This window comes from Nyctereutes procyonoides, unplaced genomic scaffold (genome assembly GCF_905146905.1).
Source record: "Nyctereutes procyonoides isolate TBG_1078 unplaced genomic scaffold, NYPRO_anot_genome, whole genome shotgun sequence".
Classification (NCBI taxonomy): domain Eukaryota; kingdom Metazoa; phylum Chordata; class Mammalia; order Carnivora; family Canidae; genus Nyctereutes; species Nyctereutes procyonoides.
In genome coordinates this window covers 33,685,772-33,699,251 of record NW_026575030.1, presented here as the reverse complement: position 1 = coordinate 33,699,251, position 13,480 = coordinate 33,685,772, and the positions used below count along the sequence as shown (strand labels likewise).

At 33.8% G+C, this 13,480-nt stretch overlaps 1 protein-coding gene across 2 annotated transcripts in view; it reads left to right on the top strand.

Annotated features, from left to right (window-relative positions):
- Window positions 1-13,480, top strand: part of NECTIN3 (nectin cell adhesion molecule 3) — a 117,055-nt gene that overhangs the window by 32,062 nt on the left and 71,513 nt on the right. For both annotated transcript variants that reach the window (XM_055316190.1, XM_055316189.1), the window contains exon 2: window positions 6,556-6,897. In XM_055316190.1, coding sequence (XP_055172165.1) covers window positions 6,556-6,897 — 342 coding nt within the window. The remainder of the gene's footprint in view (window positions 1-6,555; window positions 6,898-13,480) is intronic.

The following is a 13,480-nucleotide window of genomic DNA, read 5'->3' as shown; positions in this document are numbered from 1 at the left end:
TTGTTTTGTCATTCACTTGACCTTCATTGACTTTTGGGTTGGTTCCAGTTTTGGGCTGTTAAAAAAGTTGCTGTGAACGCTTGTGTACAGGTCTTTGTATAGACACATGTTTTCATTTCTAGTGAGTGAAATGCGTGGATCATTTGGTGCTTGTATATTTAACTTTTAAGAAGCTGCTTATTGTCTTCTAATGTGATTGTACAATTTTGCAGTTCAGCCAGCGATGGAGAGTTCTAGTTCCTCTACAGTCTAACACTTGGTATTGTCAATCTTTTTTTAATTTTAGCCTCTCTAATGGATGAGTAGTCGTAGCTTACTTACTGTTGTCTTAATTTGCATTTCCCTAGTGATATTGAGCACCTGTTCATGTACTATTGGGGTGTTCATATCTTTTGCTCAATTCTTTATTGGCTTGTTTTCTTTTTATGAAATTTTTAGAGGTCTTTATGTGTTTTGAATTCAAGTTCTTTAGCAGAGGTAAATCCTTTATCAAATAGGTTTTGCAAATTTTTTTTTTCCCCATTAAATGGTTTGTCTTAAGGGTGTGTTTTGAAGAGTAGAAAAGTTTTGATGAAATCCACCAATTGTGCTTTTGGTAACATACCTAAGAAATAATTGCCATCCTGAAGTCACAAAAATGTAATTTGCATGTCCATATTAATTTTAAGAAAAAAGCATGTCAATTCATACTGATAAATGAATGTCCTGGGTTTATGCCATCATTTCTAGTCTGTAGTCCAGTCTCTTCTTAGGATATAGGACCTCCTATGATCCAAAGTTGTTCTTTCTAATTAAAACATGACAAGAAGTTAGAGATTCTCTAAATAATAGTATTTGAGTTTGCTGTGATACTTAGTTTTTACATTCTATTATTTAATTTACTTGGCTTAATTCATATATGCTTATTTTTTTGTTTTGAGTGTTGTTTGGGGATGTTGGTACAAAGACTTGTTAAATTTTCAAAGCTGATGTGACTTAAACACTTACTGGTTTAAAACAATTCAGATTCATTATTGATTATGCTAGTGATAAATCTGTTTAATCTAAAATTTAAGTATGCTGAAATTGTTGAAAATACCTAGATACTGTGATTTTGCTAGTTTCTCGAAAATGTATACTTTAGTTGCTTTAAAAATTATTCTATATTTGAGGAGTCTGAAAGGATCCATACCTTAGAGATTTGGGGAGGTTTTGTTTGTGTTTGAACATAGAGTACAGTAAATGTTTTATTTGTGGAATATTTGCATATACCTATTTTGTAGATCGAAAAATCTTGGGACCTAAAATGTCTAGGATGCCTGCCATCTCCATAGGTTGAGAGTGAGATGTGGTAAAAAATAATATCAAAGCATCCAAAAAGGTAGTATTAAAGATAGATTTTTGATAACTTCTATTGTTTTTGATTCATTGTTGAAAGTGGGAGAGATTGGCAAGTGAACTGTTGTCGCTTTATACTTCATTTAGACACTTTAATGTGATCTCTACTATGAATGTCAAATTATTTTGTTTTTTTTTTAAATTACCCATAGAAGTTATTATAGTACATGAATCATTATATTTTCTTTTTCTTTTATAATTCTTTTTGAATATTTTCAAGCGATATGTGTCCTCTGCACATTCTAAATCCTGAATGACTGACTACTCAAATATATATGAAAAATCCAGACAGTTTTATTTTCAAGGTTCTGGTGTTTTTATGGAAGCTACAGGTAGGAGGAAAACACTTATTTCTCTTTCTCCCTGAAAGGATAATAAGTTCAATTTAATTAATTAGTTAATAGTACAAATACTATTGTTTCTCTTTGCTGTCTGGAGTGTACAGTAGCCAAGGAACACCATATAACAATGTCAGATAGAGTCTTACCAGATATGAAAGATTCAGTTCTTTGCTTTTCCTTTGCCTCTTTATATTCTAGACAGAATCATTCATTTTTTTTTAAAGTTTTTTTACTTACTCATGAGAGACGCAGGGAGGGGCAAAAACACAGGTACAGGGAGAAGCCACTCAGGCATCCCTAGACTGAATCACTCTTTAATGAAGAACTTCAAATAATTTAGGTCTTTAGAAATAAACATTTATATTTCTCCAGGACACACTTCTGTTCTATCAAACTCTGCTTCATATGGGAAAAGTGGGGGGAGGGTAGGCTCAGTCTCTGGGAGACCTTGAGAAGTAAAGCATTCAAATAGTGATTTTGGCATAAGAACCACAGTGGAGGATCTGTTTCTCCACAGTTTTAAGAGTTTAGGGGAAAAAATCTTAACTTGGAAGTGGGTTTTTTTTTTTTAAAGATTTTATTTATTTATTTATTTATTTATTTATTTATTTATTTATTTATTTATTTATTTATTTATTTATTTATTTGTGAGAGACCCAGAGAGAGAGAGAGAGAGACAGAGGGAGAAGGAGGCTCCACGCAGGGAGCCCCATGCGGAACTCGATCCCGGGACCCCGGGGTCACGCCCTGGGCAGAAGGCGGCGGTATACCGCTGCGCCACCCGGGCTGACCCTAAAAGTGGTTTTTAACTTTTGAATTTAGTCTAGGATTGGAAATACATTAGATACTTGTTTTTAGGCTACAGAAACTAATTGTAGCTGACTAAAACGCAAAAAAGTAGGTATATATCATTAGAAGCTCATGGAATCTAAGGGAGAACCAAATTATCAGATTGTCAGTACTTGCTCACAAGTTTAAGGGTTGAAACAAATTTACTTTTGCCACAAAAAACTACTCAGAATAATTTTGTAGAAAAATTGGAAAGTAAAAATTAATCATTATCTCCTAGATAGTAAAACAAAAGATGAAAAAGAAAAACCTGATAGTTATATTAATATTTCTGAGTAAAATTAAACACTTACTGAAAATAGCCATTTGTAGTGGTTTGAATTTGCTTAAGCTCTTTAGGGCGTTAGGTTTTCTGACCAAATCTATCAACGTTTTTCTAGGTTTTTTTTTTGTTTGTTTGTTTGTTTTTTTACTTTTTTCTTTTATGCTGAGAATGACTTTCCCTCTTTAAATATTATAGAATATATGTAAATATTGTAAATATGTTTTTGATTCAGCAGATTTGTTTTTCTTTTTCTTGTCCAGTACTCTCTTTAGTAACGGTGGCTCACTAGGCGGTAGTTGTTACCAGTTGTAAGGAGGTATGATTTAGCACTACCCCTGCCAGGTTATTCTGATACTTAATGTCTTAGATTTGATTGCTATATAACAAAGCACTATGGATTGGAGGGCTTAAACAACAGATATGTATTTCTCATAATTTGAGAGGCTGAGAAGTCTAAGGTTAAGGTGTAAGCAGATTCAGCTCCTGGTGAGGACCATCTTCTTGACTTGTAGACAGCCACATTCTCGCTTTGTCGTCACATGGTAGAGAGCTTGTATCTCTTCCTTTTCTTATATAAACGCTAATGTCACTGTGGGGGCTCTACTTCCTGACCTCATATAAACCTGATTACTATACTAGGGCTCCGTCTATAGATATTATTACTCAGAGACTAGGGCTGCAATGTAAAAATTTTGGAAAGTGCAAATACTCAGTCCATAATACCTTATCCTGTTTCCTCTCCACTTTTATCTGAGGAGGATATAATTCTGTTTATTTTTATTTTTAATTTGCTTTTGTTATGAACATTACTTATTATAAGTGATTTTGACATCAAAGAGGAATACAACATTTTAAAAACTCGAAGTTCTTTCTTTAATCCTCATTATCCCATTTTCTTGGAGTAATTAATGTTATCTGCTAGAATATATAAAGTTATTGTCAGTATATGTGCAGGCACGTGTGACTTTTTTACATTTTGATCTTCAGTCTGTGTGTGTGTGTGTGTGTGTGTAGCAGGGATCTATTTCTAATTATTTAATAACTCTTGCTCTTTAAGCATCTTAACTAATTCAGTATTTCCCCACTCATACAAAATACTTTGTTATATATCAGTAATAACATACACATATGTTGATCAGTTTGTGTACTTTAAATTGTTTTTGGATACTAATAGTAAGCTTTTTATTATTTTTACTTTAGCATTTCCCCTCTTTCCAACTGGGCCATTGATGTTTTTGAACTGTTTCTTAGCTGTTGTCCCTAGTCTAGTTTCAAGAATTTTTTTTATACAGTTTTCACTGCAGTTGCATTGAATTTGTGTGTTATGGGGAGATATGATGTCTAGATAGTATTTTATTTTAGGAACGTGACATATCTTACATTTATTCAAGTCAGTTGCTCATGTTTACAGTTTTATTACAACTTTTTTCATGGGTATTTGAAATATTAATGTTTTGCAAATATTGTATTTTATATAGTAAGGTTGTAAAGGTTATCATCTATCATAACATAACAGGTTGATTGTATATTTTGGGTATACTTTGCATGTTTGTTATGCACCCATATTTGCTCTAATAGAACTTTACTTGTCTTTAGATTTTTCAGGTAATAGGGTTTTCAGATAATAATTCTGTCTGTTCCTTTGTAATGCTTTTCCTTTTTCCTTCCTTCCTTCCTTCCTTCCTTCCTTCCTTCCTTCCTTCCTTCCTTCCTTCCTTCCTCCCTTCCCTCCCTTCCTTCCTCCCTTCCCTCCCTTCCCTCCCTTCCCTCCCTTCCCTCCCTTCCCTCCCTCCCTGTGCTGGAATTTCCATTGTTAGTTGAACAGTGATAATGATACTGTACCATTTTGTCTTGATCTTTTTTTAATAGCAGTACCTCTTTTTTCTAGTTTAGTGTGATGATGGCCACTGATTTGAGAAGAATCCACTTTATTATTAGGAATCCTTCTTTTCTCCATTAGATATTTTTAAAAAAATCAGATGATGAATGCTAAGTTTTAGTAAATGCCTTTTCAGCATTGAATGGGAAAGTCAGTGTGACCTTTCAGTGTGATAAATAGTTTAAAAATATCCTTATATTCTTGGAATATTCTACTTGGTCATTGTGTTTTTTAAAACACAAAGCTGGGTATTCATAATATATGAAAATTTTAATATTCATAAATTCTTTTATTTGCATGTTTTCTGATTAATACTAGACTTATGGTAGCTTGCTAAGATACATTACAATATTATAATATGTAATACTGTAATATGTAATCCATTATATGTTTTGGATTAATTTTAAAAGTTTGGTAATTATCTACTCTTGAAAGTATAATAGAGCACAATGGTAAATTTTGAGAACTTGATACCTTTTTAGGGCAATGGTTAATAAAACCCTTTTTTCTTCTGTAACTGTTTAGTTAGTGTGAATTGTCTGTCCTTTTTTTGGAATACATCTTCACTCATCTCTTGTTTGTTTACTATTTCTTAAATTCATTTTTGATTTAAATGGCACAGTTTTCCTATTTATTTATATTTTATTTATCATTTATGGTTTTTTTCTCCCAAAAAGGGCTCATAGAAATAATACTTTGTGAAGTTTTGTTGTAGTTTAGAACTGCTTGAACATGTTTAAACACATCATTTTTGGTTATTTTTTAAGTGATCTCTGCTACATTTTTGTATTTATTTAAAAATATAAATAGACATAACTTCAAAATTTAAAGATATTATTCATACAATGTATTGTTTATACAGTTTTTGTATTTGAGCGTTATATTGGTTTACTTCTGAATTTGAATATTTGTCAGGAGACATGAGTCATAAACTTTCCAAGGGCTTCTATTTTATGTTCTAATATATTTGTCAATGAGCAGCATCTTTGCCTGACTCTAGTATTCATAAATGTTAGTCTTAATTATTCTTAAAATAATTTAGATTTGGCTCATTGCTTTCAGGAAGGAAGTCAGTAATACACGGGAGAAGTTTGATATCATTTGATTTTAACTTTTGCTCGTGGAATCTTTTTTCTTCATCCACAAAATAGAAAAAAATTGATTTCACATTTACATAAATTTTAAAGAAATTAATGCCTTCTGGTAGTTGGTCTATCTTAAATCGAGTTTTTTATAGAGATTTTTGATAGAAGAGCCTTCTAGGAGAAGATACTTTGGTATTATATTTGGTTTGACAGATCCTGCATGTATTAGCTATCTATTGCTAATAAGTTACCCTAAAACTTAGTAGCTTTAAAACAACATGCATATTATCTCTCTTTATGTCAGGAATTCATGCATGATTCAGCTGGGTTCTTTGCTTAAGAGTCTTTCACAAGACTGCAGTCAAGGTGTCAGTTAGGGCTGGGATCTCATCTGGAGGCTTGACTGGGGAATGATCTTCCAAGCTTAGTCTTGGCCCAATCTAGTGCTTTTTCCACTGCGGCACATACCGGCAGGTATTTGATTTATTTGAGTGTCACTCTTTGGGTCTAACATTCAGGCCATGAACATCTTCCTCTTTTGAGTCCTTTCTGTTATTTAGTCATAAGTGTGTGTGTGTGCGTGTGCGTGCGTGTTGTGTGTGTGTCTGTGTGTACTTGCACCTATAGAAGGGCAAGTGGGAGGGACAGAGGGAGACAAGAATGGAGGAAGAATGTATGTTAGTATTAACATTTAGTATAATTTTTTATAATTAGTATAATCATTTTTTCTTATTTTAAGAACTATTTTTTCCCCCATAGGTGCCTTAGCTGGGCCAATTATTGTGGAGCCACATGTCACAGCAGTATGGGGAAAGAATGTTTCATTGAAGTGTTTAATTGAAGTAAATGAAACTATAACACAAATTTCATGGGAGAAGATCCATGGCAAAAGTTCACAGACTGTTGCAGTTCATCATCCTCAGTATGGATTCTCTGTTCAAGGAGAATATCAGGGAAGAGTTTTGTTTAAAAACTATTCACTTAATGATGCGACAATTACTCTGCATAACATAGGATTCTCTGATTCTGGAAAATACATATGCAAAGCTGTTACATTCCCGCTTGGAAATGCTCAGTCCTCTACAACCGTAACTGTATTAGGTAGGTATGACTGAATTGCTTATTTTGGTGGTAGTCGCAAGGGTTATAATAAAAGTATTTGTAAGAATTTAAAATGATTGACTATATATATGTAAACTTAGATTTGAAATGATTCAAATGTGATTTTTCAAGTTCTGTCTTAAAATTCTGATTCTAGGTGTTCTCAACTTGAACAAACTTTTGTATCTGCCTATCTATGTATGTAATGCTATGTGGCTCTTAGCTTTTTTACTTTCTTCATAAAGGTTACTTTTTGTTTATAATATTAAGTGCTGAGTGTTTCTGACATTTTCAATATTCTCTCTTAAAATTTCAGACTTTAAATTTCCACCTTTCAATAAGTTTTTCTGTATACTTAAATGACTTTTATCTTAGAGCCATTGGTATACTTCATGTTTGTTTCTGAAATCACATTTTATTTCTGCTACTGTGGATTTCATAGCTATTTGAATCTTGGGCTATTCCTCTAATGAACAGTCTTCTGTTTTCTCATATCTGGTAAATGTTAGAATTTATGTTGGAATTTAAAATGAGCTTATTAGCATGAAGATAGCCACTTGCAGTGAAAGGTTCCCCAATTTGAAAATATTGGTTTGTACTTTTAGAATAATAGAATAAGGATTAAGGAGTAATAGCAACCATAGCCATTTCCACCCAAAGTAGGACTCCTTTAATGGGCAGTCTTTGCTCCACCACTACCTGTTTGTCTTTTGGGGACTTAGTAGAATCTGCTCCCCTCTCCTCAATCCTCCTTCTTCACTTTCCTTCTGGGTTTTACACCCCAGTAAAAAGCCCTTGTACTCCTCACTTGGTCTTAGTGTCTGCTTCCTGAAGAGCAAACAAGTACACAGCCCCTAATATTTAAAGGCATAATTTCAGGGTGTCTGACATGCAGGAAAGCTATTTTGTCCAGCTCTGTCAGGTATTTTTTCATATTGAGAGTTACTACTTAAAAATAGAAATAAAATTGAATATTTGAGGACTTTATATGTTTAAGACACTGCCCGAACAGCTATGGGGAAATATAACTCATGTTTATGAAATCAATACTTTTGAGAAATATTTTGATTAGAAGGCAAGGCATAAAATAAATATCTGAAAAATGAAGTGCAGGCCATCAGCATAAAAAAAGTAACAAAGTTCATTGGCTAGAAAATAATTCTTTGTGGAAGAGGGAGCCCTTAGGAATAAAGGGTTTTTTGCTTTAAATTTTATTAATTTCCCCTAATTTAAGACAATACTCAGTGGTTTAAAACTCAAGGCTGTTTATGGTATAAGACTAGTCTTGATTTTACCATGCCTACGTCTCTGGCTTCATCTATTCTGTCTCTTGCTCCACTTTTCCTAACGACACAAATTTAATAATCGTAATAAACTATTTGCAGTTCTGGTAATACCTGTTTATGTTCTACATGTGTTTTTCTTTCTTCTTGGATTGCTCTCTTTCTCCTGGCTCTCTCTTCTGACATTCTTGTATTTAACTGCTATTCATCAAACCACATCCTTTTATAAGCCATCGCTGAAATATATATCTCCTTGCAATTTGATTTTTTTTTTTTGGCTCTTTTGCCATTATATCTTGAGCTTATCTATTGCAGCAGTTACTGTTTAGTGTGTGTTTTCTCCTTTATAAACACATGGTAGACTGCAAACTCTGTACTCTAAAATTTAACTTTATCTCTAAACCCCTTTACAAGAGTTCCTAGTTACATAGCAGTGATACACCATTTAAGTGTTATTTAAGTAGGTTGTAAGAATGGATAGATTTAACTTCTAGTCTACAAATGTTGTATAGAAAAAATAGTTGAGCCAGTCCTTGAATTTTGGGTAGATTTTGGGTAAGCAGAAGGGAAATAAGTAAAGGGAGAACAAATGAGCCAGTGGAGGGAGGCAGAAAACAACATACATTTGGGTGGAGTGGTTTTTAGTGTCAGTATTGTTGCCATTTTAGGCTGGAATTCTTTGTTGTAGTGAGCTGTCCTGTCCATTGTAGACTGTTTGGCAGCATCCATGACTTCTCCCCACTAGGTGCTTGTAGCAGTCTTTCAGTTAACAATTTAGAATGTCTCCAGACATTGCCACTTGTCCTCTGGGAGAGGAGGGGAGAGATCTCTCATTGTTGAGAACCCTCAATAGTGGAATCACTGAATAATTAGTTGATCAGAGAACTTATATGAAATACAAGAATTAAAGGCTAGGAAGGTTGAGTAGGACTGCATTAAAATAAATTGACTATTATGATGGGGAATTTGAGCATTGTGTTACTAGAAATGCCAAGTTGGCATAAGGTGATGTGTGTACTTCTTGACTCCCTTCTTCTAACCCTCAGACCTTTGCTGTGTAAAGTGGTTCCTGAACCAGCAGCATTGGCATCATTTGGGAGTTTATTTAGAAATACAGAATTTTAGGCCCCTCCCAGACTTACTGAATTTAGATAAGTCTACATTTTAGTAGGATTTCTAAGTGATTCATATGCAGAGTGAAGTTTGAGAAACACTGCTCTGACCACCTTCTCACTTGCTTAGAGGGATATTTAAGTCATAGTAGACTTGATTTAGGGAGTAATGTGATAAAAATTGTGATTTATGAAGATCAGTCTGGTGTTTTTGATGGATTGAAATGAAGCAGTCCTAAAGTCCTAATCCCTCAGCCCTGAGGCCATGAAGGCTTGAAAGTAATTTTCTGATTTCTGCCACTTGAGGGAAGAAGGGAGCTATTACAAAGGAATAACTCTCAAAACTTTGTAATGTATTGGCTATAAGAAACAAGAGGTTTGAGCATAAACAGAATTTGAACCTTGGTGATTGAGGAAGTTATGTTCCTATTAATTCCAGTGGGCATGTCTGAATGAAAACGAGGTGTTGGGAGTGGGAGGCAAAGATAATGAGATTAACATTTGCTTTATTGAGTTTGAAGATATATGGGCAAAAAATACCAGGCAGGTAGTTAGAAACTGTGGAGTCAAGCCTTGTTTCAAAGTTGAAGAAAGTTAGGGATCATCTAGATGGTAGTTTCTAAGATAAAAGTTTCTAAGGGAGATGCAAACAGTAACTGAAGGCCCAGGTCCCAGAATTTATTAGGGCAGAGATTAGAAGAATAAGAGATGAAGAGCTCAGACAGAGCTTTGAGAAAAACTCTGTCAAAGTAATACTACTTATATCAGGAGAAGATAAAATTTTTAAGATTACTTTAGCAGGTTTTTTTCCTCAGTGAGAATTAAGCCTTATTGAATGAACATGATTTAAATAACCTTTTTTTTTTTTCAGTTTTCCTAAGAATGGTGCACAGCTAGTATTCTAAATGTATAGCATACAAGGCAATTCATTACTTAGAATAGATCCCTGAAGGCATTAGTACTTAATTCTTTTAGAACTGAATGTGAAGAGCTGTGTCAAAGTTTCAAATTCTACCAAATTAGTGAAAGAGAATGGCAAACAAAAATAGTAAGCCTGTAGATTACGTGGTAACATTAGAGTGTCAGTGGAATGGTGGTAATAGAAATCAAATTAAGGGAATGTGACATAACAAGAAAGCTTTGAGAAAATTTAACAACAAATGCCCCAAGCAGAACAGTTGTTTCCCAATTGGTTACTTCACTTGGTGGGATATTATATAGTTGTTAAAATTATGTTTAAGAGGAGGGTTGCTGCTTGAGGAAAACAAAAAATTGTAGGTATGCCATGATTATTACATCCATATAGAAACTGGTAAGAGAAGATGGTAATAACTGCATTAGGATATTGTAGTTGTGGATAATTTTTCTGTGTGTGTTCTCAATTTTTAGAAATACTGCTTTTGCCATTAAAAAATAGACTTCCATTGCTATGTATGATGGAATAACAGGGACTGGATTTTCCCTTTTTTTAAGAACAAGAAAGCAGGCAAATAAAAAACGTTTTTAGTCATTGGACAATAGGCAGTGTAGAATTATCCTTGAAAAAAGGACGCCAAAGTTCTTGCTTCCTCCTGAGGAAGTTTCCAGGCTACCACTCAGTGACAAGGATTGAAGTGGAGAATGATGGTCTCAGGAAGTAAAAGAGACACACTGGAATTCAGGGAGGATAAGTGATTAGGATTTGTGGAGCAAAATACTTTCCAGCAGAATACTGGAAATCAGAGAGTGAGTGTGTGCTTTAGACATCTACAGAAGGGCGCTCTGAAGTCTTTGGGTTAGAACTGCTCTGTGTCCATGGGAGAGGAAACTTTTGAGGTTGGGGAAAGAACCAGGAGAAAGTAGTAGATCTATCCAACAATCACACAGGGCAGGGAAAACCATGTTCCCTCCATTCAGAGTATGTAGAGAACTGGTAGCAAAGAGGAACCAGCAGCAAAACTGCTAGACAAGGAAGGGGACAGAGAAACTAAAACATTGAACTATATGAGGAAAGTAACTTTAGAAAGCCAGTCAAGTCTATAACCAGGAGATTGATTTTCTTTAGAAAAAACAGATACTGTAACTTAAAATTGACTTTAAAACAAATTTTTAGGTTCCTCAAAGATAAAAGCTTCTATTAATGATGGCATAATTTATTCAGACCAACTCTTCCATAGGGGTAAAATATACCATTGAAAGCTTCAAAGAAGTAAGAACATAGTGAGAAATACAAGTAGATCAAAATCTAGACGAAGGTGAAAATAGAAATAAGCCTTGCACTGAAGGTTGCATTCATCCTGGAGACTTGATAATTCAGAAGAAACACCTGACAATGCTAAGCTACAATCGTGAGCTCCTTGAGAAGAGAGACATAAATTTGTAAATGTAGTTCTACTCAAGATGGGATGTCTAATAACCCTTCTCTTATTCACCTGGTATCCAAAGGCTTACATTTTCAGAATAGTAGAAAACTAGAAGTAAACCAGCCTACTTATAGACTTATAGGTTTATAATGACCTGAGCGATTTGATCCTAAATTCAGGAGATCCTGGCCTGATAAGTGATTTCAAGAGTTTGACAGAAGAAAACTCAGATATTTTCTGGAGGAACAGTTCCTTTATTCTAGACCTCAGATTATTTCTACCTTAATTATCCAAACAGGCATTATAGTAGTCTCTTTGAATAGGCAGGTAGGTATACAAGTAAAGAAGATCCCACAAGCAGCAGCTTACACAAATAAGACAAAAGAAACTGACCTGCAAAGTTATAGGATGTTGGAATTATCAGACAGAGACTATTAAACAGTATTGTTTAACATTTGAAGAGATAAGTCAATCTATAAAAGTTCTGCAGAGAACAAGAAAAATCACATAGTAATTGGCCTTGAAGTAGAGAAGTCATTTTTAGTGTATAAAAGCAGTTAACCATAAAAGGGAAATTAAAGACTGATAAGTTTTAGTACATTTGAATTAAAAACTTCTGCTCATTAAAACATGCCATAGGGCAAAAAGACAAGCTTTAAATTGGTAGAGGATATTTTTACCACATATAACCAAAAAAGGACTCTCCTTCCAAATCAATAAGAAAAAGCAATTGGCTTTAATAGACATTTTGCAGAAGAAGGAATTCCAAATGGACTGTAAACGTGGAAAGACCTTTAACATCATTCATAATAGGAGAAGTTAAACAATACAGTCTCAGTGATCTGCCCTTATATACATACAAGAGGGACAGACATTGAGAAGTCAGGCAATATCAAGTGTGATGAGTCGCTAGACCAATAGGAGCTCTAGGATTGGGAGTAAATTGGCACTTTGGAAATCTTCTTGACATTATCTGGTAAAGTTGAAAATAAAAATCGTAGTAGCAATTTCACTACAAAGGACAAACTAGAAAAACACCTGCACAAATAAACAAAGATACATGAATGAGAATTCATGTTTCTTATAAAATTGTTTATACTAAACAGGAAATAGCACCAGTGTCCAATGGTAAATAAACAGTACAATAATTAAAATTAATATCTCTTGAGTAAATTATGAAACAAAAATAGGTAGATACAAATCAAGAAAGATGGTATTGAAAGAACTAGTTGAAAATTTGGGAAATGAATAAAATAATTGAGATATAAAAATATACAGATATAAAAATATACAGAGAAACTATAAGCTTGAGATAAATAATTCATGAGGTGAGACTAAGGAATTTTTGCAGAAAGAAGCACATGAAATTTGCTGGAAAATGTGAAGAGATAGCTAGGATATATGAAAGTAGATTGAAAGGGTCTAAACATTAAGGTTACTTTCACCTGCTGAAGAGCTTTCTTATATTAGAAAAAGGTAATGGGATACACATTCTAGTAGATGTAAGTATTATTGACATTACATTTTAACAGTATAGGTTCCATACTGGTAACCTAATTTATATTTTCTGTAAACATTTTGCTGCAAAATGAAGCACTGTGTCTTAAAACTATATCTTTTCCTCTTTCAAAGTAATACTTTATCTCATAATGAAAATTATGGTACTAATTTACAGGAATTTTTCATATACTAACTTTGGGGAGTACTCATCAGTCCCTGTAAAGAAAAATATATTTCTTCTAGGGAGAATGGTCTTCGAGGTTTTCAAGTCTTACTGAACTTCTTGTTTGTCTTGGCTCATGATGTTCTTCTTTCTTCTCTTCTTCCAAGAATCCAGCGGGTGTTG